Genomic DNA, 27,346 nt, shown 5'->3' on the forward strand with positions numbered 1-27,346 from the left:
CTTTTTTTGTTGTTGTTGTTGTTGTTCTTTGTTGATAAGACCTCACACGAATAATGTCGGTGTGAAGAAATGAGTTATGGATAATGTTGTTTCATCTTAACAATTACCAACATCTGTCATAGTGAGCATCCCCCGTCCTGAATGTAGTGTGACTGGATATTTTAATTAGTTCGCGTTTAGTTTCTCTTCCTGTGAAAAGCATTCGATAAAAAGATTTGTTAGCGATAAAAACAGTCCAGACTGCCTTCTGTATTTACTCTCCGTACAACACTGTAATAAGGCCTGCGACATTTAGATGTGTAATATATCTCCTGGAAAAATTATGATTCAGTAGTGAAAACAGAAGAGTGCAGTGATCTGGTCTGATCTGGATTATTGAATAACGGGAAGGTGGACAACGATTCAGTATAATATGTTCATGTGAAGGTAATGTCTCTGATTAGATTTATGATCCTATTGTTAACATGCACTATAAATCACACTGGATCAATGACATATTACATCCGAGGTTTTGCATAGTAATCTCCGCTGAAATCTGCATCAAATATCACAAACCCAGGCCGCCCACATGCTCACTTAATTGCGTCACTGTTCAGCGCTGCCTTTCACTCATCTTCCGATTCATTTTTAGTTTAATCGTCTCATATAAATCACATATTACGTTGTAAATCTCTGCGGAGGCCCACGCTATACAACACAACTAGAAAACACAGCCATAAATCATAGGAAGATATTTTTCAATATGTGGTATGGTCTGGCATGGTTACAGTGTGGTATAGTATAGTAAAGTATGGTATAGTATAATATAGTATAGTAAAGTATGGTATAGTATGGTTACAGTATGGTATAGTATTATACAGTATGGTGTATAGTATGGTACACTATAGTATAGTATGGCATAGTGTGCTCTAAACTACAGTAGGCCTATAATATAGTGTAGTATGGTGTAGTATAGGGCAGTATTGTACAGTATGATATAGTTCAGTATAGTGTATTCTAAACTTGAGTAGGCCTGTGATATGGTATAGAATAGTATACTATAGTATAAACTGGACTAGGCTTGTAATGTTGTGTAGTATGGTATATCTAAAGTATAGCATAGTATTTACTTTACTGCAGCATGGTTTAGTGCAGTACTTAAAAAGTAATTTAATATATTGCTGTAGCATGTAAGTCAATGTAGTATACTAGAGTATAGTGTTGTAGAGTACTGCACACTGTACCATGTTGCATAGTATAAAACAGCAAAGTAGTGTACATCATATACCGGAATACAGCATTGTGGAGAGTGATGATGTGTTTCAGGCTGTAGTAACTTTATTCTAATAAAAAAAATAAAAAAGGGTATCACATGTTTACAACAACGTTAAAATAATCACGTGCGTGTGCACGTTGGACTTACAGGTAACTGTTTCTCCAGGCAGTTGTTGAAGTTTTTGGTTTGGTTGGGCTTCAGCTTCTTGAGGGGGATTCGCGTTTCCCCGATGAACTCGTTGTGGCGGAATTTGTCCTCATCACACACTGAAATCCTGAGAGGAAGAAGAACAGAGGAGGACATGAACGCAAGGGAAGCTCAGCTTCAGGTCTTGTGGCTGAAAGTCGGCTTTAAAACCATCAAACCGGTCGTTTCCCACCTGCGGTCCATCATCCTCCATCACAGGGGTTCAATTCTCACCCAAAAAACCCCCATCTTTGCTTCTACTCCCGCTTGACTCTTCCGGGATCGCCGGTCTCACGGCACTAAAACTGGCGTTGTTCCCGATCATGTCAAAATCACTTAAAAACCGCATCACGAATTCAACTTAAACATATCTGGCCGTGTTCCTCCTGTTTACTTAATTAGCGCCGCTTGAATTGAACTGTGCTTTCGGTGCGTGGTATCTTCAGCCTGTTCACCGATTTACATGACGTGCCCGTCTCCAATCTGTTTTTCCACCGAAGACGTGAACGCTTCCTCCTTTTCCGTGCAAAAAAAAAAAAAAGGGAAACATCCTTTTGATTAAGACAATACAGCTGAATATTCATAATACTACACAGTAGGCCGTAGCCTGGCCTCGAAAAAGTCAATGATGGACGGCGTAGCTCTCAAAAGTACAAAAGGCGCTCGCACGTCATACCGTTTTTTTGTTTTTTTTTTACTTTCCAGACACGAGATCTATATTCCTCTCCACCATTTCATTAAATTTATAATGAAAGCCAATTATTGGTGCTCCCGGCAGACCTATGTTTTCAATAAAATGCAGAGAGCAGCCCCCCCCCCTTCACTCCCCAAACCTCACTATGCGAGCACTCACAGCCAGACATGACATGATTCACATGCATGACTACATCGAGCGCACGTAGAGGGAAAACTGTTTGTTTTAAAGTGCTCTTCAGCGCATAATCAGCCGGTGGAAAACATGCAGCCTTTTTTCCAAACCCCGCGGTTCCGGTAATACGTGTCGGCACTGCTGGCTCGTAGGGGATGTGATGTAATCAGGCTCACAATAATAATAATAATAATAATGATAATAATAATGGTAAGATATCTGCTATATGGACAGGTGGTGCTGAATTCAAATTTCCAGTTTACAAAAAAAAAAAAAAAGAATTTTTTTTTTTTTTTTTTTTTTCTCGCAGTCTATTGTTTTCTGTGAAATATTTATTGTGAATAATTTTTTTTTTTTTGGGGGGCTCGTGCTCGGAGACGAGCGTCCATCAGATCACATCTCTGCTGCCGAGGCTCCAGACCTCCGTTGCTGTTCTGACTTTCAGTGCATTTAAAATACAGTGTTTTATTCTTTTTATGGTCTGCGACACGACACTAACCAGTAATGTTCAACGACTACTTCAGCACGTCGTTCCCAGCTCGTAATCTGTAGCAGGAAAACAGTTTTACACAGAGGGACTTATAAATATTATGATTATGTGCAAGTTGATCAGAAATTGTTTGTTGCTTATTTAAAATGATTTGCATGCATAGATGGACATGCAGTTTGGTTGTGCCGTTCAATAGTGACGGATTCAAGGAGGCTTCTTTCAGTATGACAGACACTCAATAGTTGACTTTAATAGTTTGAGTGAATCCAGTTTTCAGACTGTCTTAAAGATCATTTTGTTGCATCGCAGCAGAAGGTAGTGTATATTTTATAGGCACTACTTCTCCCGTTCGGTGGAGGGATGGATGGTTGTTTTTTTTGTTGTAAAGCAAAAATATTATTTGATAGTTTCCTGGAAGGACTATTCCCCCTCGCCTGCCGCCGCCGCCGCCCACACAGAGACTCACTGATGCTGTAAACTCGGGCTCAACAGATGCCATCGGACTTTGAAAAGCTTCTCCTTCCAACAACGAATCAAAGTCTCTGGCTTCGTCTTTGAGGTTGATTTTATTCCCCTTTTGTACGGCTAACGTCAAACTTCCTTCGTCTGGTGACGCAACTAGTCGTTGATTTTGTTGATCTGTGGATGGACCGTCAGCTCGGTGCTTTGATGTCGGATGCAGTGCAGTGTTATGCAACACTGGTGCAGAATTGAATTCACAATAGAGTTAATCTCTGTGAAGCTAATGTCAGCCCGCTAGGGAACTAGCAATTCGCAGCTACAGTATCATTTAACCTGAGGTCAATGGGAATACGGCGCTTAGATGAGACGCTAACAAGCCCTTAAAGTCCCACAAAGAATTTCGGGACCAAATTTAATTGCAAACCACCTAAAAGTTATTAACCCTCGTGTTGTCCTCGGGTCAAAATGACCCGCAGCTGTGTTCAACCAAGTTCTGTTTTATTTTCATATTTTTTGGGATCATTGGTGACAAGGAGGCTGTGAGGGTTTCTTTAAAGAATGATGACCAATGATCCCCAAAAATATAAAAATACAGAAATAAAATAGAACTTGGTTGAACACAGCTGCGGGTCATTTTGACTCAAGAACAACACGAGGGTTAAGACCCTTAACTTGAAAGCACAAATGCTCATCTCATTGTGGCACAAATGGAAAAATAGTCAAGGAGATTTTAAACTGTTGAGGATATAAAACAAAAAGACCAACATTAAAAACTTGATTATTTGTCGTCTGTGGGCCGTGTCTCTTCAAAATATAGTTGTAGAGGTACTTTAGTAGGTAGAGGAAACAGAAGACGAAAGCAAACTACAATCCACCTCTGTGACGCGGCCCACCTATCACCGGATCTCCTCCTGTTGCTACCCGAGCCATCGTGCATATGATTGCGTAACCTACCTCCGCCACTTGATTGCACAGTGTTCACACCACGGTAAAAATAAATGAGCAAAAGAATGGTGAAGTAACACTTTCCGTTGCATAAGAGCGTCGGATTCATCACAGGAAGCAGCGGAAGTTTCGGGTTCCCGGTTTTTAAGTCTGTTTTCAGGTGTCGTGGTGAAAACATAAATAACCGACCGAACGCAAAGTCCAGTGCCATGTGGAGATCCCACAAAGGGTTCCCCAACTGTTATGGTGATCAGGGGGCGGGGGGGTAATACAGGAAGGATAAATACAAACACCAGTCATTTTCTGGATCAAAATGTCCGTTGTCAGATAGAGGCTGTGATATAGTCATTCACCTGAGGAGCCAGGAGGAAGAGAAACTGTCAAACATCATCGCTTGCAGAAAATTATTTTCCTCAACCCTTAAAAAAAAACCCAGATCCGCAGCAACTCGGGCAAAAAACAAAACAAGAAGAGGCAGATTTCATCCTTTGTTTCTCTTCCATTCATTTGCTTCCTTCTTTTCCCCCATTTATTTCCTTGTATTCATTTCATTTCCCCTCTTTTGTTCATTCTCTCCTTTTCAGGCACACGTCTCCTTCCTTTGAATGCTTTCTTTCTTTTTTTTTTTTGCCACTCCTTCTTCTTACTCGTTATTGTTTTCTTACTTTTCCTTTCCTAATTTTCCTTCCTTCCTTCCTTCCTTCCCTTGTCTTCCTCCTCGTGACATCAAGCATACCTGAGTGTTTTTCGGACCATATCCTCGTCGGTGATGCCGTAGTAGGTCAGGGTCTCGCTCCAGACAGGGTTGAGTGTGTTGTGCAGGGTCTTGGTTCGAAGTTTATTGGCCTGAAAGACAAAAACAAAGCGGGCGGTTATTGAACGGAGCATCGTCCCCGATTGAGCGAGCTGCCGGCTCCTCCCACAGATCAGGAGAGCTCATCCCTTCTCGTGTCGGTGTCATTGAAATGCTGCCAGAATTATAGAAACATCCTTGAAAATGTACAAAGCCTCTCCGCCCGGGTTGAAGATTTGTCAACGCTTCGACGTTCGGTGGCGCGCAAGCAAACATGAGCTTCACTGCTGCATACTGAACACCGTCAGGGATGATATATAAACAGCAGGGGACGCATTTACATGAAGTGACAGGCGCAATCAAAGCAATGCAGGAAGTGAATACAAAAACCGAACAGTTCAACGTGTCGAACACTCTGCAGTCAACAGACGGTCGCCGCGGCCGCTCTGGTTAAGACTCTGTTTGTGTCATATTTGTGAGAAAACTATTTTATAGTCCGTCACAGGCAGACGTTTCCTTCGGGAGTTGGTGGAGACCAAAACAGAGCTCAAAGGAGAGGGAATATTGGACTAACAACTGCGTAAGCTGATGTTTTCCTGGTACCGCTTAATGTGTAAAAAAGAAAAAAAAAATAGGACCGGCCTTGAATATTTTGACAATGTTGCAGAGAAAAGTCTCAGTCGACCAAGTTTTCATTCATCTTTTAGTAACGGGAAGAAAAATAAAACCGTCGAACTGCCTCCTTGTAAGAGACGTGATGAATAACTCGGAGAAACATTCGTTACAGGCTGAGCTTTTTGATTGACTAAAGTTATTTTTATATATATATATATTTAAATATTTGAATTAATGTCAGATATACAACGAGTAGTCGACAATTGGCTTGAACTAATGACTATTGTTGAACTTCTTTAGTCGGGGAGCAACCAGTTGCCGTTTCAACTTGGAAAGTAAAATCTGTTCTTGCAGGTTTGAATAACAATCTGTGATGAAAGTCCTTCAGGCTGCTTCCTCCAGGTGGAAGTTCAAAGTTGTTGGTACGATTAAAATGAAGATTGGAAATGATGTGACTGATAGTGCAACTCTCCAGATGGATATTGTTCTTAGCGTTGGTATAAACGGAGATCTCTCATCGGTGTATCGGCCAGAACTTCAGTGAGCGACTTGATTAGCTGCATTTGCGTGAATAAATATGGTCGCAGTCACCGAGGACCTACGTCGCTTTTTTAATTTTATTCCCACTCTCACCTTTGCAAAATATTTGGCGAGGTGATGAAAATCACCGTGACAGGCCGACACGGGTTTTATCAGTGGATTATTGTGCGGGGAAATCCTCGGAGAGTGCCGCCAAACACGACGAGGTGTAGAGGACGAAGACGCCGTGGGCGAGGACATGTGATTTTTTTTTGTTGAATTTAATCAATTAGCTGGTGTGATTATTTGCAAGTCTGATGGCGGGTTTCCACATAACGAGGCTCTCGCTGATTGTTTCTCCCTCAATCAGTGGTTGTGCCACACGGGATGGGTGTTGAACACACACACACACACACACACACACACACACACACACACACACACACACACACACAATGAGCTTTCAAAACGATTTTTGTTTTAAGGCTGATAAGCACATTTTGCATAAAAATGCAAATGAAATATTTTTGTTATATGATTAAAATAAATTATAAAATTTCAATCTTGCATGCTTTCTATTAATTATTCACTTCACCCTCCCTTCTTTCTCTCCTGAATTATCAAATGTTTTCAGCTGTTTGTTCTCCAATAAAACGTGTCTGAAAAAAGCGTTTGCGCTGGTGCGTTAGACACTGAACACCTTGACGAATGTTTTGCATCAGAATTAATTCTAGTTGGACATGCTGGTGGCTCGGGGTGTTTAAAATGCATATTATTTTAATGTCTCTGATTCAAATTCAGCAGAGGGTCCTTTAATTTAATCTTTTTTAACGTTTATTTTTACCTGGCGAGACGTACGGTAAAGAAGACATTTGTAATTACAAGCCGAGCTGGCAAGCGTGAGAGGACACTTGTCCTCGACTTGGCGCGTCCATACCAATTGTCTTCCTTTTAATTGTTGTCAAAAATGTCGGGTTAAATGCTCCTTTATGTAACACACGTGGTGCAGAGGCCTCATTTACATGTATTGACATGGTCGATGAGAAGAACAGGAAGAAACGCTCTGCTATTAACACGACGGATGAAGTGAAACAAACTGTTACTTCAGGATGGTTATCTCACTTGAGTTCAAGTCCTGTAGAGGACCACTAGAAATAATTACTGAATAATAACAACAAATATTTATTTTCTCTGTCAAATTAATCTTTTTTGACAATCACATTTTCACACCCAAAGAAAAAAAGAAAAATCCTTGTAAATCCCTGCTAAGATTAATTTCACTGTAATATACAGTATGAAGATGAACCACCACACGCACACACACACACACACACACACACACACACACACACACACACACACACACACACACAGAGCCTTTTATTATTTATGTGTACAAGGTGCGGAAAACAGAGAGTCACTCAAAACAATTACCAAACAGTGTCGCTGTGGTGAATATCAAAATAATTTCCCTGTATAAGACGACATAAAACAGGCAAAATCCTCCCTAAATAAGTCAATAGGTGTTACAGCTGTCTGTTTGGGTCCTTCATCACTGTCTTAACGCAGTGTTCCCGTCCACCATGTGAAGGTCAAAGTGTTGTAAACTGCCAATGGGGGGAGGGGGGGAGGAAAGAGGGGGCACCTTGATTATTTTCCGCGCTCTTCGAAGTGGATTGTTGGCCCGATGGTGAAAAGCAGAGGAAGCGATCGGCTGAATTTCAATGCAGTCGGAGACGGCGACCCGTGTTGCACGGGATGTCAATAAATCACATTGAGGCCGGTTGATCTGAAGGTGTGATTTAATTAAAGGGTAAAAACGCCTCGTAACGCTTCAGATCCTTGAAACCGCACAATGTTCAAGAGTGAAGCGAGAGCGACGAAAGAAAGACGGAATTAAATAGATAATGAGTGAATATTTAGCAGTTTTTTTTTTTCCCCTCTACCAAATGTCTGATCAGCATGCATTAAAAATTATTCTAATAATATACTTAATTCTCTTGATTCTTCTGACTGAAAATGTCCTTGTCAATTTCATACATTTGTATATTCCTCTGCATAATCTGTATTATTTCACAGAAGATTCATATTTTATTTTGCTTGAGTCTCCTTTCACAGCCGGCTACTGACTTAACAACTGGTTTTGTAATTCATCTGTTCGATTTCTGAGACAAACGTTAGTTGTTTTGTTTTTTTTAAATTTTAAAACATTAGTTTTATCGTTTTATCAGCCACCTCAGGCGTAACTCTCGCACCACGTGACACTGATCTTTTTCTGTGCTAGCAATCCAATGTTTTTACAAATATGAAAATATTGATATTTCAGATATTTGCTCCACTCAGTGTGTGCCATGTTTGTCAACTATGTCACTTTTATCACATTGCGCTCCTGTCAAAACATCCCCCTGTTTTACAAGTGTTCACTTCTTGTCGGCGCTCGGCGGTTTCATCTGGAATAATTACCGGCATTTACATTGTTTGATCGCGGTCTCGGAGGAGATGAAGCTGTGATCTGGCTTCTCGGCAGAGCATGAAACTTCACTTCTGATTAGAGCGCGAGCAGAACTTATGACCTCTTTAGTGGGTCTTAATGAGGCTCTTAGACCGAGCCTAACGATTATTTTGAGAACAAGCTGAGGGAATATCCGAGCGGGGGAGAAGGTTGACTTGTTTTACCGGCAGCGACATGCAGAGACCTCCGTGAGGCCTCATGAGACGGGAGACTAAATCCAAGAGGCAGCATGTCCTCCTCGTGGAAAACCTCTATTTGACCCACCGGTCAAATAATCCATGACGCTCAAATTAATGCCACGAAGCTGAAAGGAGCTGGGCGGTTGGCATCAGCAGTGATACCCCACCATTGCAGGACAAGGATCGAAAATCTTTTGCAGAAACTCACACCGACGAGTTGGAAGCGATACGACGCCGGTCACAAAGTTTTAAAAGTACATTTAAAAATCAGCTCAGTAAGTACGTTTTGAAAAGAGCTTGGCTGTGACGTCACGGCATCCGTTCACAAGATGTTACCACTTCATCAGCAGAGAGCGGGAAGGGAAGATGGTTGGAGTGGCAAATGGCCGGAGGAACGAGCCAAACTCAGCCGTGTGGATCGGCCTTTGATTGCCATTATTTCAGCCGACCGATCATTTTGTGCAGTCGTTAGTGTCGTTTCTATTCATTTGTATAAAAGCAGACGGATGAACCTGACGGAAATGTCAAATTTCCGTCACCGGCTCCGTGTTGTTTGAGGTTTGACTGACGCTCTTTTAATAACATCATCTCAAGCCTGTCAATCAAACAGAGACGCCCGCCCCAAAATGTGTCTCTTTACGGCCTAATATCTAAATAGTGACGAAATTATTTTCAGACGGACCGACAGAAAACTAATAAGAAGGACTGACTTTAGCAAATGACATCATTGCGACTCGTGGAAAAAGTATCTGATTTGAGAAGTTGAACGGAAGTCTCTTGAGCCGGAAGGCTTTTTGGACCCGGCCCCTAGTGGCCATCGGTGGTATTACGCTTTAAGGCACTTCGGCATCAGCCTCTTTTCAGCTTTGGGACTTTTGCAGGGATTTTTAGGACTCTCTCCTATCGCCGCTGCATCCTCTGCTTCCTGCCATCCGGGACGATTGTGATTGAGGAAATAAACAAACGATCCCGGAGCGTTTTTGTTCCCCTATAGCAGAATGATACATGGGTGCAGCCAGGCCATTCTCCGGGCGCTGGCACGGCGGCGCGGTGTGGAGAAAAGGTCTGGCTCCTCCAGACCAATCCTGCCAAACGGCGCGTCTGATACTGAGGGCCAAATAGCAAATATCTTGCGAGAAAACAAATAAAATTTCCATTAGAACAAATAAAGTGATGAATCACTACCGACACAGTTGTGTGTCATTTACTCTCAATGGGGGTATTTTTAGCCTGAAACCATAGCAACGCAGTTTGTGTACAGGTTTAACAACAACAAAAAAAACATCTTTTAAGCATCCCTCACGTTTATCTCCGCTGAATGAAGAGCAAACAAACATTTAGTGATCGTGGTCATAACCAGAGATTTTTGTTGTTGTTGTGTAAACAAGAGAATTACGGTAAAACTACACGGACTTTCCTCCTGCGAGGATCAAATTCTTTGATTCGTCTTCAGGGTGCGATGAACGTACGAAGCAGTCTGGTCACTAGTTGTTGAGGTATCGGTTGGATGGATATTATCACAGATGATATGTACAGTTGGCGGATTTCTCCTTTTAACTCCAGTGATTAAAAGGGATGAGCGGTCCAACTTCCGACCCAACAGCAGGCAGTCTGTTGATTTGTTTTACAGGCCGCTCCATGTGTTGCGTGACAATTATTGCACTACTGTTTCAGCTCGGTCCTCGGGCGCTTTTTCTGAATGGCTAATTCCAGATTCTCGTGCTAATAATTACAACTCTATCTTAGCGATCGGGCTAATTAACCCGGCTTTTAAATTCCAGGAAAACAAGCTGTGACAGTACAAAGCAGCATCTGTGAGTGTGTGTGTGTGTGTGTTCAGGTTAGATATGAAGAGATTGTGCATATTGAAGTGTCACAGCACTTTTTTCTGACCAAACTTCGAAGTGGTCGGAGTGTCGTTTTACAGTATGATACATCTCAGTTGCCGTATATTCATTTAACAGACCGTGACTTCGTTGCTGTCATCAAACCAGCTCTGCAGACTTTGTCCTGAAAACTTACTGCAGTGCAGTGACATACAAAAAAATTAGATGGACAGTGAAACGAATGTATTATTTATGTATGAGGGCCCTTGGTGAAAAATGGTCGTTGGCCTCTGGGTTTTCCCCTCGCCGTTATCAGAGTCAGATGCAGCTCCCAGGATGCTTTGGGCTCCACCTAAAACCAATCATTGTAGAGAGCATCAACTCAAATAAATGATTTTTCCCAAATGACTGACTGACCACATTTATTTGGTACTATATGGCATCGAAAAATGTCTAGTCATTCAGTACCAAATTTTGATACCCAGGCTAAATCCACACGGACATGCTTCTGTTTCTAAAGATAACAGTATTTGTTACACTGGAGTAAAAATCTTGACGTCAATCTTACATTAGAACGCCTTATTTCACTTTTCTTCTGTCTGAGTTTTGCTCCTACCTCCATGTGAGGCTCTAAACTGCATGAAAACTAAAGATTTGTACTCTAATGTTTAATGTTTTTTATTTTGAATTGGATTTAAAAAAAAAAAAAAAAATTATAAAAAAACAAAAGTGTCATTCAGGAACCGGTATTGAAGTCGAGGTAGCACAACCGGCATCACATTATTTATTTTTTTTTAACATTATCCAGCCCTAATGACTTAAAGATAATAATAAATAATTAGGATTAAATAGTTGCTGTGATAAAATAACGGATGTCCCACAGACTCCCCCCTAGGATCCTGTCTACGACAAGTAAAGCTCAGATTGATGAAAGCCTAATGTTGTCGCAAATGGTCTTAATAATGAGAACAAACCCTTCAGCAACGCGGTCTTTCCTGTAGCTGTAACGTTTTTATTTGGGTTCTTTATTTTGTTTGCTGTCGAGCTTTTTGTTCTTTGTTGCTCCAATCGTAGAACACAAAGTCTACTTGCATGTTTTTTTCCGTTAATTGTACAGACGTTTGCTGCTGTTGTCTTTCACGGCGTCAACACCCAAGTTTCTCCGGTGAAGTTGTAAAACAATGACTCGCAGTAAGTCATACAGAAGTAGAGATGAGTAAACCGCAGTCAGACGTAACGTGACCGTGGCGCCACGTCAAAGCTGAAGTTACCTAAACAATTAGAAAAGTTCAGATCCAAAGACACGAGTTTGAAATGGTATTGGAACAAAAGGGAGGTCTGAGTCGGGTAGATGGATAATTGCACCGCTTTGGCTTTCAATAAGCTGCTTTTGTGCAATGTACTGATTCACTGGATCTATATTAGATAAGAGGGTTTTAATGAAAGGATTTAATCACCCTCAAGGACTTCTGCTGGATGCAGGTTAAAGAATTCTCCTAGAAAAAACCCCGACAAATGTGTCCTTTTAAAATCTTTCAATCTTTTGATTCATACACATGTATTTTGTGATTTTATTGGCTGTAATACAGCGATCGCGCTGCGACAGATTGAGACCCCCTCACCACCACCCCACCACCCTCCGAGAGCTTTAATGGCTCTTCGTCAACGGTCCAAAAGATAAGTCTGTTCGAGTGCGTCCACTTGTGACAGCGAGCGGGCCGAAGCTGAGCGCACAGCGTGATCACAAGAGGCAAGATCTTCACAAGTGAGGCGCATCATTGATAAGTGGGCATGTTGGGTCGGTCAGTTCATGTTTACACTGATGAGGCCTTCGCACTGATATTCCCACACCGCTGCGCTCCCCGAATCAGAAATAGAAAGATTATTAGTGCGTCTCCTCATGTGGGTCTCTTTACAGCCATCGAGGAAAAAAAAAACACAAGACACGGGCTCAGTGCAAAGAAAATAATATTCCTGAAAACTCTTATTATTATTATTATTATTATTGTTATTATCATCATTATTAACCCAATCGAAGCTCGCACGTCTGAGAATTTGATCAGTTTACAGTCACAAAAAATCATTTAAAACTGTGGTTTGTGTGTTTGACTCTTTTGATATCGGATGCATGGATGGTCATTATCTTGCACCCTTCACGACCTCCTCTTCCTGTTCTCGTCATCTCTTGACATCTCAGTTTGTGCTCAGAGGAATTCAGAAATATGCATATACAAGTGTAGTAGTGTGCAGATGTCGAGCAGGGCAGTTCACTTCCCTGGCGAGTCCTATGCAGGCTTTTATTTTGGGAGGTATTGTTTAGTACTTAATCATTTTGCTAATGTTTCCTAAATTTGTTTGGAGTTATAATATTTTCATAAAAAGGTCGAACCCGCCTCTGTAAAGGGAACTCTTCTGTGTCACGACAGAAAGTACTGTAATTGTTTTATTGTACAATTTGTCTCCCCTCCGTGAGCTTCTCCTCCTCATTTTGCGTTCATATCTTCGTGGAAAGGCGCAGAGAACAAGAGAAAAGCAGTTTCCTTCCTCCAGAACTACAGTTGCTGTTGTCAGTGTTTGCTCAAAGACATTCGGAGGATGAACCTTACGTTCAACACAACACGGAGCTGAGCATATACTCGTATTCATACTCTCACCTCCGTGCCGCAGCTAGAGTCAGGTTGTGGTTAGCCTAGCTTAGCATAAAGACTGGAGACGGGTAGAAACAACTAGCCTGCTTGTGACTCGTTTTTTTTTTTTTTCACCTTATATGTACAGGTTAAAGAAAATTAGGTGGACCATGTTGATTCGTGATCTTTAGATATGCTGCTAGGTGTGGCCAGGTTGGCTGTTTTTATCTGGTTGCTGTCTTTATGCTAAGCTATGCTCACCTGAAAAAAAAGCAAAGCTTTAATCACAGTAACTCCAGGAAGCAAGTCAACTCAATACTGACCCCACACTGTAGGAGGTGCAGTCATGAAAAGTCCAAAAACACCCCACAGACTTCTTATTAATGAACTCACCTTGCTGGCGCCGGGCAGTAGATGCAACTTGACATAAGGATCCGACAGCCCGTTGTGGTCCATCGGTTTGAGCCCCTGCGGAGGAAACGCAAAGAAGAATTTATTAAACAAGAAAAAAGGTAAAAACAACTTCCTTAACAGTGCTGCATTGTCTGCAGCACCACATAATATGGGACACATCAGTAAGTCCACAAAAACTCAGATTGACAGTGTTAAAAACAAATCCTCCAAAATCTTGCAAAATGTACTATTTGTTAGGGCAATAGTGCAAAAGGAAGATCATGGATTGTCAAAAAATAGACCTTAAACATCATCAAATTTACATAAAATCTGGAAATGTGTTCAAATATCCTGAACGCTACGACTTCTCATTGCTGTGAATCATCGGCTAAAATCTCTTCAGTACATTCAGTACGGTTTCATCTCAGCGGGAAACAACCCTCCACATCACAGGGAGACATACTGAAGCAGACGGGGGATCTGGTTTAAAAAAAAAAAGAAAAAAGGAGTTTTACATTGCTTTGAAGAGCAAATCAATGAGACTCGTACAGAGTAGAGGATGTAAAGGTCACTCGTGCAATGACCAAAATAAGTCCGCGCTCTGCGGGTACCCACCGAGTTAAAGGACCTGAAGTTTTTCCGGAGTGCAACGCGTAGAGAATACATCCGCGCTCAGGTTGTACTTTGCTTTCATATAAACTCCTGAGGCGATGGGATTATTTGGGTTGTCGACTCCCTAAGAATTTAGATTGGAGTCCCTGAATCCGTTAGACAATTATTTTGTCCCGCCCACCGATAGCTTTAACCTGACTGCACCACAGGCCTGTCAATCAAACAGACACGCCCCCAAAAACACAGCATTTTGAGGCTTGTTTTCTAATGAATGAGGGATTATTTTCAGGTGGACCTCCAGAAAACGAATAAGAAGGAGTGACTTTAGCTAACAACACCGAGATAACTCGTGGAAAAAATGTATTGACATAAAATTTTTATTAGACTAGTTAAATAAGAGTCTATGGAGCCTGAGGCTTTTTGGAGCCGACCTCTAGTGGCACTCTGTGGTATTGCAGCTTAAGGCACTCAGTCCAGGGTACTTCCTCGGCCTGTAGTAAACCCTGACACCAAGTTTCATAAAAATCTGGCTGGTCATTTTTTGTAATACTGCTGACAAACCAGGTAACCGCACTGAAACTTGACCTCCTCGGCGAAGGTAAATATGAGGTTATACATGACAGCGAATTAAAGTTATCATCAAGTACAAGGAATCGAATATTTGGACATTGAGTATATGAAATGAAATAGCAAATCAGGAATGGTACACCCTTTGTCTCTGGTCTTAGAATATTATTATTGACTTACTGCATCCCACAGAGACGGACACACACAGAAAAATTAGTCATTGTGAATAATAAAGGATAATAAGGCTTAAAAAAAAACAGCCTGTGGCTTTAAGATCTCACAATACAAAGATTTCATTTCTCATCTGGAAAATAATAAAGATTTCCACGCTTTATCAGGCCCGGCACCATTATTTGAATTGTTCCCCGTCTTTATGTTTTGGTCTTTAATGGACCGAAAATGGAAAAATAAAACAAATATGACGTCTATTCTCCCGCAATTATCAGGCTTAATAGAGGAGCTCGGCTCAAAGCTCTCATCAGGAATTACCGGCAGCAGAATGACACACTGAACAGCGTCTCTAATAAGGCTGCTTTAGATCCTGTCGGCACAAAAACAAAACAGTGACACTAATTTCTTTAGCTGACACTCACATTTCTGATTGCGCGCGGACATTGTCGGATACGCTTTCTGACATCACAAGAAAGGACACTGAGAATGAAATCAGAAAGTGGGGGGGGGAGGACTTGAACGGTACTTTATCCGGGTCTCTTTGATTTAATTTGGGCGTAAATGTTTCTGAGACAGAGACGTTTACGTGCAGTAAGATATCACTTTCAACAGGATTAAATTTGTTCTGTGCTCTGACTTGACGGGGCATCGCCTGCCCTTTTGAGGATTTTGTTGTCACTGGTGGCCTATTTGCTGTGAATATACTGAAAAGAACATAAAAGAACGGTATGGTCGCTCGGTTACGGCAGCACAGCGGGAAACAGCGATTTTATTTTGATTAGCTAGCTACTGTGAAAGTCACCATGTGGAGTGTTTTCGACTCTCATCCATTCGTGAAAATCAATTAAAACATAGATCGTCCTGAGGTAGGGCCATAAACATATGACGCATCCATGGATAGTCTACAGCAAGTTAAAGGTCCCATATTTAACACTTTTCTACTGTTTTTATTTGTATTGACATCCGAAGAGGATATTTTTGTGATTTTCAATCCCAAAGATCATCTAAATGCACTTTCCTATGGCTTCACTCTGGAGCTCTGTTTTTTGCCCGTCTTTAAGGCTAATTGATATCAATGACTCTTTCTTCTGATTGGCTGATTCTGTTCTGAGTGATGAATCACAGGTTTTCTGTTGTCTCATAGTCTTGCTATCTCTGCAACTTAACGGCCACGTGGTGCTTTTTCCCTCCAGACCAAAAGTTGGCCAGTGAGGACAAGAGCTTGAGCTTGAGTTTGAGTTTGTGACATCACAAGTCCAACCGGCACTGTTGCTGAATAGAGACTGTGTTCATTTCTCCAAGGTCTGAGCATTTTGACACTTTGAGAGTATTTAGACAGAAAAAGTTCACACTGTCGAGAGGCATTCTTGCAAATGTTGAAAGCATGAAAAGTAAAAGGAGACTAGGAACACTAAAAAATGATCCTGGCTGGCGACAGTTTTCCCTTTTTTGTATGAGCAAGGTCACATGTTTGGTTTCTGAAGTGGCAGTTTTATACGTCCATATCAATCTACTGTAGCAACGGTTGCTATGTGAATTTGCATTGTTAACTAATCGTACGTGAAATCATGTTCAGTTTTCTTTATAGTCACCAGATAAATATTATAATAGATGTTCAATTCTAGTATATTTTTAAGAGAACATCATCTAAAAATACAGATTAATTGTTTAGTTTTACCTGAAAAAGCTTCGGTGGAGGTGGGAGTTCTGTTTAAAGTCTTACTTTTAGGCGGCATATAACTTTAATAAGGGAGGAGAATTTTGTATTCAGTCGAAGAGGTAAAACATAAAATAAAAGTAGCTCAACCAAACAATTCTTCTGTTAACTCATGCTCATAAAATGTGCATTAAAATATTGCCGAGGGGTTTTATTTTTTTGTATGCATCTTGAGAAATTATGGCTTCCCACTGAAATATAAAAGAAGAATGACCCATGTCTATTGAAATTCGGTTTGATGGCCAAGTCGTGAGTTGCCGGAGGCTCGAATGGAACCGGCCGGGGATTCATATCTCACTTTGAAAGTTTTTTTTTGTTTTTTTTTCAAATGTTTCCATTCGGTCCATCTCAAAGATTAAACATTTTGTTTTGTACCACAGTGCAGATACAAATCAGAGCAGCAAGGGAAATTGGATGCCAATTTTTTTTTTTAAATACACTGTGAAGCAAATTAACACTGTATATCGTCAATGTGAATTACTCTAATTAGTATCAAAAATACGTGTCCTGGGACGCCTCCACGGCAAAAGCAAGGCGAAGCCGCGAGACTCGGGGATTCTGCTTCCTCCGGTGCCGTAAGAAAATCTAATTTTCTCCTCCCTCGTCCCCGGTGCAGCCCGGGTGAACTAAACATGTAAAATATATTGAACATGCTTGATCTGAAATACAAAACACTCTCAGCTTGTTTTTGTTTTTTTTACTTTTATTTCATTTGGGCAAAAAACAGAAGCTTTAAACCAGCTTTAAGCCGAGCGTGCTTCTAAAAATGTTTACTTCGCCTGCAACTCCTCTTTCATTGATTTTCATTTTCTCCTATTAAACGCACCTCCGGGGGTGGAAACGGTTCCTCGCTGACATTTAGCCGTAGTTTTTGACCGTGTTGTCCAACACAAAGAAGTTACTGAGACGGGTTGAAGTGCTGTTTTCATCCGCCTCCATTGTTGCCTTCAGCAAACACCTGAGCTGTCACTGAGCTGAGACGCATTATGTGGAGTTGGCCTTGGATGAAAAGACAGCTGCATCATCCCGTTGATTGCGCGAGCACACTGTGAATACTCTGTTGATCATAATTACGGCGGTTTGGAGGAAAAATGACCAGTGCAACAAAAAAAACAAAAAAAAAAAGGCAGATTGGGAGAGCGTATCCGCACACCTCCCGTCTCGCATGTACTCATTCGTAACAGCTCTCTCCAATAACAGACTTTAAATGATGTGAAATTCAGCAAAGTCAGCTGGTCACATCACAGAAGAGAAAGGATTAACTCATCAGTTTTATTTGGGGAACAGATAGGTTTGTATAAAACAAGTTTCTCGTTTAAAAAATAAATTAGATTTTTTTTTTTTCCCGCCATTTCAAATGCAACAGTTGCAAGTAACTCACTACTTCATGTTTTTAGATGCTAGAAATTATAACGTGGTTACAAACAAGCCTGAAAAGCGGACGGTTAAAGCGGAAGTACGCAGTTGTTGCTGTCGGGATGTTTTTACCGTCTCGTCTGGTTGCTTTGGTGTGAACTGGTCTTTATGGTTTTAAAAAGTTATTGCTGATGTCTGGGAACATAAAAATAAGTCATCCGTTATTAGCAGTGACGGCAATGTCACCTTGGGTCTTCTCGTGGACCAATTAAGTTTCATCTCATGTATGAAGCGTTAGAGCACGCAAAACATTTCACGTGTATTTTTTTCCAAGCCCACGCGGGGTGCTTGTTTTCCTCGGTGCTCCTCTGGCTCTCGGTCGCCGGGGCATACGTCTTCATTACCATATCTGACTGGCCCGCTAACACGCAGGTGGAGGAAGCATCAATCACCGGGAGCAGCAGATAACAGGATGGATGAGAGAGGGGAGGGAGGGGAGGGGGGCGGGGGGGTGCATTGATCTAATCCAGAGGGATCTAACCCGCAGTCGTTTTCAGGAAGGGGTTAAATGCCTCAGGGACCACCTGGGGTCAGCGGAGGAGCTCGGGGGGGTGTGGGAGGAGGGGGGGGGGGCGGTCGCGGCTAGTCGAGGTGATCCGGGATTGATGGAAGTAGGCAATATGGAGAGCTGGCAGATGGGTCCTATTCATCACCGATGAAAGTCAATGCAGACGATCGAGAGGATGCTGAGGCGAGGGGGGAGGAGGGGGGGGGGGAGGAAAGAGGGGGGGGGGTCGCAGGGTCACGCTGAGACACGTTAGTTTCAATGCCAGTCATGTCATTGTTCAGTCATGTCACTGTGGAAAAACTCAGCAAAGGCTGATTTGTGATTTCTTTTTTCTTCTTCTTTTTTTTTTCACAAAGGAGAAAAAGTAAACGAGCATTTAAAAGGATGTTAACATGCTGGTTTGTTTCTAGATGGACAAACACAGTTTTGGTGTCGGTCTGTCCGAAACATACAGCAAAATTTTTTAACAATTTTTTTTTAGAGCTGCAATTTTTGAAGACGCTAAAATGTGCATCCTGATTTTAAAGGTTGTAGTCAGAATTAATTCAACCTAGTAGATTTTAATTATGTTTTAATTACGGATTTGTTTTTGCTCATTTTGAATCGTAACGCACGCTTACTCTACTTATTTATTAATTTTACTCTTGAGGCGTTCTTTCATATTTCTCTCGTTTAGCAGTTAGCGATGGCTTTCCTTTCTCCCTCTCTGGAGCGTTGGAGGCGGGGCTTACTGAGTTGGAAGATAACCCGTTAGCTGCAGTTGCTAATCGTTGTTTGCCGTAGTGCCTTTTAGCTTTTCACATTAAGGTTCGCTCAGCTCAGGTGGGCGTGGCTAAGTGCAATGACATTGAAGTACTTCCGATAATGGCGGCCCCGACGGTCGAGTTTCGGCACATAACATACTGTATATATGGGTCTTTGGGTCTGGTAACGCTGATTCATGATGTGTAACAATCTTTTAACCTTTAATTAATCAGTAAAGTGATTTACATTCGAGTCTCATGTGGTCAATAATTACTGTACATTATTTTCCATGATCCTGTCACCATTTATTAACAAAGTCTTCACTTGTAATTCCCTGACTTACGTTGGTGAGTAATTATTGACGATATTCACTACTAATACAGCCGCTGCAGAATAACAAGACAAAGGCAGTAAACACTCATTCACAGGAAACAATGAACTTTAACAATGATAACGAGAGGGAGCTGAGAGGAGGTGAGCTGGGGTGGAGGAGGTGGTGGTGGTGGTGGTGGAGGGAGGGGGAGGGGGGCTCAATCAGGGCTCACTGGGTCTGGTTAGATAAAACTATAGGCATTGATTGGTGGGGACTGGTCGGGATTTGAGCTTATCTCAGCGGCTTACCTTCTTGTATGTGGGGATAGGAAGCTGTTGGGGTTTTTTTGTTGGTTTTTTTTCCCCAGCAAACACAAAGCGGCAACACAGAGGCGGCGAGCGCATGCAAAAGAGTAAGGTGGAGGAGGAAAAAAGAAAGACAAACAAAAAGAGCATTGATCATGTGAAATTAAAGCTGAAGCAGTTAATCAACATGCAGATAAAAAAATAAGACAAACAAAATAAACAGTCGTAGAAGTGAAAACAAGTAGAAGCAGTGATTTTTTTTGTGTGTGTTTTTTGGTTGAGTGCCGCTGAAATGTTTTCCGTGCGGATAAATTGATTAAAGCCGTACATTTGAATGCTCCGCTGAGACGGTAAACTTCACGACAGACTTGTTATTTCATTTGTTTACATTTGGCTTTAAATTAATTGGATTCGAAACAACAGTTGGCTTCAGTTGTAAATATTGAGTTACAGAAACGGAGCTGTTAAGCTGCAGCCGCTGCACGACGATCACGGCGACAGTTTTCTCTTCACACGCACCAAAAACAATCCACATCATTTTTGGACCGAGACAGAATAATTATGCAAATACGTCCATATGGCGAGATGAACACGCTCAACGAGAAAGAAAAAATAACCAGATTTGAAATGATAAATAAGATGATATCGTATTTAGAGGAATAATTCTTATTTGCTTGCTTTTTCACGAAGTAACAATGAAAACAAATATTTAAAGCACTTTTCTTTAAGGATAAATTGCCATTTAAAAAAAAAATTAAAAAAAATGTACATTCATGTTTATTATGAAAACACACAATGTACAACCAGTCAGATTTTGAGGTGTACAGACATATTTTGAACCAAAGCAAAGGGATGCTGTGACGCCTTCCTTTCAGACATTATGCTAAGCTAAGCTTGTTGCCTCCAGACTCCATCTTGTACCGTCTTGTTGCCTCAAAAAAAAAAAGCTAACACTTCTCGCATTTGTCAAGCCAACGACGCACGAACTCAACAACAGTCCAAAGGCAAACTAAATAAAAAAAAAAAATGCTTTATTGGACAGATCGCACTTGTAATTTATGGTTTATCCACCGGACTCTTTTGCTGCCTGCGGCTCGACAGCACCGACATTAACCGGTCAGATATGAATCGCAATTGATTTTGCGACGTAGCTGCGACTGCCTTCGTCCTTTCTGAATAACCTTTTGGAAAAATGTCTGCAGGACGCCGCATCAATATTTAGAGCTTGAAATATGACGAGTTGAAAAGCAGAAAATAAACCTTTCTCAGATTATATAGAGGATGGAAAACCAAGACACGTTGTTTCATGAAGTGTGTGTGTGTGTGATTGTGTGTGTGTGTGTGTGTGTGTGTGTGTGTGCGTGTGTGTGTGTGTGTGTGTGTGCGCGCTCCCACACTAGTGTGGGCGTACCAGGCAATGAAAGGGCAGTCTGCAGGAGAAGGAAGGGAATGAAAGAGTGGAGTGTTAATGTAGGTTGTAGTGTAGGTGGTGATGAATAAACAGGTCTCCGGCTTTGCAATTGATTTGTAAGACAACGTGTGATCCACTGATGAAGGGCAGGAAACTTGTTTTTCTGTGGAGAGGGAGGTGCTGCTTGAGGAAAAAAAAGAAAAGAAGAAGGAGTCTCTTGCACAGCTATTTAATTTAATACGTGTGGATGACGGGAGGATTCGACAAGGTGTCACTACACCGCGGTACGACGAGAGAGGAGGTAGAATATATCGAGGCAACAGGCCGACAAAAGCCTCGTAAAGCTGCGGTCCAGCCGTGCGAAGAAATACATAGATATTGTTGTTTATTTAGACGAGTAAACATTTGAGACAGAGGTGGTATATATTTGAACCCCAACGTGAGGAAAATGAGCTTTTTCAGCCATTTCTTCAACAAGAATATCAATAGATGTACTCGTCTTCTGTGGAAAAAGTAAGTGCACCCGTTGGCGTTAATTGCTAGTTTAACCCACTTTTAGCGGAGATAACTTCCCGTAGGCGTTTTGGATAATTGTCACCAGTCTTGCTCAAATTTTTGACCCCCTTTTTTCTCGTGGAAAAGTTTCAAGATGTTCGCAGGTAGTTTTGTCTCGAAGCCCTCCACAACATTTCAATGGGATTTTTGGCCGTTGCCGTTTTGCCACTTTGAAGCCAGAAGTGACCATATATGGACGAGCTGGGGGAGGATCTGACGCCATCTGATTGGGAACTGGAGGACACTTTGCACCCGCCCACCTTGAGTGGAAACCTGATTGCACCACAGGCCTGTCAATCAAACAGACACGCCCCTAAACGCACTGCCTTTTTTAGGCCTGATATCTTAATTAAAGATGGAATTACTTTCCGACGGACCACCAGAAAACTAACAAGAAAGAGGAACTTAGCTGAATGAGACCATAATGACTAGTGTAAAAAATGTTATAGACTTTGTATTTGATGAGAGAAGTTGAATGGGAGTCTATGGAGCGGGAGGCTTTTTGGAGCCGACCCCTAGTGGCCATCAGTGGTGTTGCAGTTTGAGCCACTTCTGTACATTAGGTCCACTTTTTTATACATTGGCTTCGACCCGGCCGGTCCAAAACCCCCTATTTTTTCATTTTTGAGCCATTGCTTCGCGTTTTTGCTTTGTGCGTTCGGGATCATGGTCTTCAGAATCAAAACAGGTCATTCTAGCTATTAAACAAGCAGCAGGCAGTGAGGAAGGTAAGAAACTAACGGATCTGAGCACAGAGAGATGGAAACAAGATGACAGGAAGTTGCAGCATTTGGCCGACCAGCGGCGTAACTCTTAACAGTCGGTCGGCTAACGATGTCAGATCAGATGTGACTGTTAACTGATAATAAAATTGGAAAAGTCAGGAGTGATTGAAATCTCTTCGGAGCGGCAACAACGAGGTCTCGGAGATTCGAGGCCGAGCGCCGATAGGTCGCTTCTTATTTTCAGTGAAGCCGAACACATTCTGTGTTTGTTTTTGAGACGGGTGTAAGATTGTTAATTGGCCTGTAATTCTTTTCAGCTGTTGTGAAGCCGATGAAGCGGAACGGTTGTCATCCGTACAGACGGGCCTCCTGCTGGGAGCCGTTTCTCTGGACAATTTTATGGCTGTGTGGTGATGTGTTGAGGCATAAAACGACATGAGGATGGCTGCATCTTGTTTGGCCTGTTTTTTTTTTTTTGTTTTTTTTTTGGTGGCGCATTGTAATGTTATCACACGAGGGAGCGGAGAATCTTTTATTCAGCTGCGGGGGAAGAGGAATTTAAAGGAAGTGGCTGCGTGTTGCTCAGCGAGATTAGAAATGGTAGACAATAGGAATGCAGGGTTATTTTCTGTTTGGACCGGTGACGCTAAAGAGACGAGCAGCTAATGTTTATTTACCGAAGCAATTTACGGGCTAATAGCTTCATAACACGACATTTAAGATATTTAAAGTATTTTCAAAATGGCATTTTTGTGCATTTAAAGTGTGTTTTACATCTTGCAGTTGAATTAAAATAACTTGCGGTGGTTTATTAATCTTCTATAATGTGCATTCGCACACACAACGTCTGCAAATTAAACCCTTCTGACACACTTTCACTCGTGTTTGTGTTTTTCCAGTATATAAAATAACAATAATCAATCAATCCAATCAGTTACTCAAGTTGTTGTTGTTTTTTTTTTAAGTACTTAATTCTTGTAAAGTGCTACACAGAATCTATATACCAGGAAGCAGTAATGAATAAATTAAGCCTATAATAAAAGTAAGTGTGCACATGAAATACGAGCTTATCTTTCCGTGGAGAATCACAGTGAGTGACAAGTTCTCGCAGACTCGCTGTGTCGGGTAATGAAGCATATAGTCGCAGTAAGTCTGGGGATGGTGATAAAGGACTTTCAAAGATAATAAAAAAAAAATGTGGCCCAAATACCATGAAAGACCGTTTATTGTTATTTTACAGGGGAAGCCGATGGGAGATGTTTAAAAGTTTCACCGTCGTAGGACTTCAGCAGGTTGTTTTGGACGTATAATAATAATCTTCATCATATAGAAAAAAGATTTTATTCAGTGTGACTTTTCGAAAAGTCTGTTACTGTTTTCTTAAATGTTAGCAACATGTTTTAGGATGTAACTTTAATATACGGACAAAACATACCGTGCAGTCAAAATACTTGATTTTGCGGCGGCTTTCCTCGAATTCGCAGTTTAAAAGACGTCTACCTGATGTCATGTTTTTCGCAGGTCAGGATGGTTGTTTAAAACTGTGTTTGCCGTCGCCATGGCGGCACAGGAAGCAGCAGTAATAGGTCTTCGAACCGTCGTCTTCCCCCGAACCCTTTCAAACAAAGTGGTGTTAATGTTAATTTAAGAAAACACTCCCGTGGGTCGTGTTTCAGTTTCAGGAACCAACGGGTCGTTTTGGTTGGACGACTCGTCGCTCTGCTCATATTATTCTTATTCTTATAAAATCTACGACGCGGTGACAACGAGCCTGGAGATGATCTTCGCCTTGATTTCTATTTGCATGTTCGGGATAATGAGGCACCATTGACACAGAAATTGGATATCTCCAATGAATGATTGACTTTGTGGTTATTAAGCGCTCCCTCCCTCCTTTTCCCCCATTTTTTTTTTTTTTTTTTTTTTGCTGGATGAATGAGCTGGAGAAGCAGATTTTTAGGAGCAGCCGTCACTGCCCTCCGCCATTCTGGCTTTTACAGAAAAAAAAACGTGCTTCACTCTGGTAGCAGCTGTCTTCTGAAAAAAAAAAAAAAAAGAAAGAAAGAAAGATCCAACTGGAAGTTCAGTATGTCAAATACAGAAGAGGGACAGAAGAGAGAAAATGTCATTTGCCTTGTAGCTTTAAAGGTAGTGCCCTTATTGAGGTTTATCATACCGGCACCGACGCGTGAGGTCTCGGGGACGAGGCCGGGAGTCATTCTGTACCATTTACTAAAATCTCACCAGGGGCGCCCCCCCCCTTTAAAAAAAAAAAAAAAAAAAATCATTCAAAGCCTGTTTTCAGGGGCTGAATTGACTTATTTCTGTCATGTGAGCCATTACAGTGGATGTGGTCGGATCCACTTAGCGCTGTGGGCAGCCTGTCGAGGATGCTGACGCTACAGAAGAACTGAGAAGGAAGACTGACTGCGAGGGACTTATCGGGTGTAAAAGTTATTGTCTCACCCCGAGATGTTGTAGCCCTCAATCGATTCCACATCATTATCTTTGTGCTGCATTCGAGTGCTTTATAGATAAGTACTTTTTCTTACTTGCTATCATCACCTCGCAGTCAGCGGTGGACAGTAGCGCCAGCAGCGCGCCATTTCTTTCACAGCTTCTCAGCCGTCGTATTAAGAGTTGGATAGAAGGTTCGTATCAATCAGTGGAAAGATTGGTCCGCTGTATGTCAGCTGGAATTCTTGCCAAAATATAATAAGAGAAGAGAGAAAGATGCCCTTTAAGTGGGGAAAGAAATACCGTGAGGAAAGCAGGATTGTTAGCATGTGGTGTGTCTACCTTTCCACCTGCATACGAAGCCCAACTTCCGTTCAGGAGGTTAAAGGTCCCCTTATCAAATTCAGACGTATTGATGATGGTATCAGGTTCTGTTTAAACAGGGAGTATCCGGGGATTCGGTATGATCGCTTTTTAAACTAAAAATTTGTATGTATAACAGAATACAATAAAAAATTTCACACAATTGAACGCCTTAATTTGAGGATGGGACGAAAGGTGCAGCAAGCTTTGTACGTTTCAAACGTTGGCACATACCAAAACAGAAGAAATAAGGAAAATATTTTAAAGTAATAATAATTTTTTTTTTTTTTTTAAATGTGCTAAATTTGCCGTTATGCCTCAGCTACAGCTTTGTGCTCCAGTTTTGACTGGCTTCTGGGAGAAATTTTATTTTATTTAATTCATTGCACCTTGTGCACTTTTAACAAGGGGCCATGTGTTTTTTTGTTTTTTTTTAGGTTGGAGGCTATTAGAGGAAAAGTGTGTCTAAAGAGCTCAGTAAATATCTCCAGACTGTCAGCTGTCTTATTTCTACTTGAAGCTGATTGCAGCTCAAATTACTTTGATATTCGCTGCTCAGGGGAAGAATTTTCCTCCTTTTTAGATTAGCATCAAAAGAGCTACAGGTCTCTGCACACAGGCTTCATTATAATATACTTACCTAAGTGGAATCACATCACATCATAACATGAATAAACAGATGTTAACTGATTTTGTATTTGACTGACAGACGGCCTGAGATAGTCATCGTCACTTGTATCTATAATGTTTGCGTGCACATGCACGAGCTTTAATTGAAACCCTATTTGACGTCAACTTGTCTTTGGTTCAAACGAGCTGCGGTTCTTCCACTCCAGCAACGGTGAGATAGATGTCACGTGGAAATAAAATAAAGCTCACTTTGACAAGGTTAATACCCGAAAGATGACACATGACACCCGCTTTTTATCTCATGAAAAAAAACCTCTCACAGAAGCGGGAACATCAGTGGCAGAGGAACCGTGTTTGAATTTGTCCTGTGGTGTTAAAGAAGGAAAAAAAAGTGTTTTTGTCTTTTCTTTTTTTAACCCCACAGCCATTTTACCTTGTAGAAGCAGCTTTTAATTAAAAAGTTAAAGGCAATATTATCAAATAGTTCTGGCTCTCATCTTGTTGACATGTCAGGGCAAAGGATTTCATTAAATGTTAACAAAAGGAGGGCTTTTTGTCCCGCATGCTTCAGAGCCCTTCAGTTCCACTCACTAATTTAAAAGCAGAAAAGCACGTGCAGCTGGCAGGAAACCCACTTGATGTTTGTACAAAATATATCAGCGCCATTCCACTCGGAAATATATTTACAGGGTTTCTAAGTGTCCATAAAAACATCGTTAAAATACGGCAGATTTAATGAGTGCAAAAATGTGTTTCACTGAAGGGAAATAAGGAAGCAACAGGAATAATGCTGTTGCTGTTGTTATTATTATTGTGTGTAATAATGAGAATAAGGGAGTAAATTCTTCCAACTAGCACCAAAAAAAAAGAAAAGAAAACCCTCATAAAGTGTCTGAAAATGATATGTAACAGTAGAGCGGACAGGAAAAAGGTGTGGAGGTGATGATTGGCGGGCAATAATGCAGCTTTCTTCTTGTCCTGTGCGGGGTGGGTGGGTGACACTCTTATCATATGTAAGATGTGGGGAAGGTTTCTTTCTGCTCGATCGCCACACGGTCGAAATAGAAGTCTCAGCCGATAAATATCAATAACGCAGCTCTTGAACAAAGCCGTGCCTACGAGCCCTACGTTGGAGCAAAACGTCAATGCACCAGCTCCGAATGTGAGAAGACTAAATTGCCT

At 41.4% G+C, this 27,346-nt stretch overlaps 1 protein-coding gene across 1 annotated transcript in view; it reads right to left on the minus strand.

Moving 5' to 3' along the window:
* doc2b (double C2-like domains, beta) overlaps positions 1–27,346 on the minus strand; it is a 93,588-nt gene that overhangs the window by 19,059 nt on the left and 47,183 nt on the right. Inside the window, exons 3-5 of the mRNA XM_069145917.1 lie at positions 13,671–13,745; positions 4,943–5,052; positions 1,403–1,529 (exon numbers count right to left, since the gene is read on the minus strand). Coding sequence (XP_069002018.1) covers positions 1,403–1,529; positions 4,943–5,052; positions 13,671–13,745 — 312 coding nt within the window. The remainder of the gene's footprint in view (positions 1–1,402; positions 1,530–4,942; positions 5,053–13,670; positions 13,746–27,346) is intronic.

This window comes from Embiotoca jacksoni, unplaced genomic scaffold (genome assembly GCF_022577435.1).
Source record: "Embiotoca jacksoni isolate LCO1_2020_lvr unplaced genomic scaffold, fEmbJac1.0.p SCAF_13, whole genome shotgun sequence".
Classification (NCBI taxonomy): Eukaryota; Metazoa; Chordata; class Actinopteri; family Embiotocidae; genus Embiotoca; species Embiotoca jacksoni.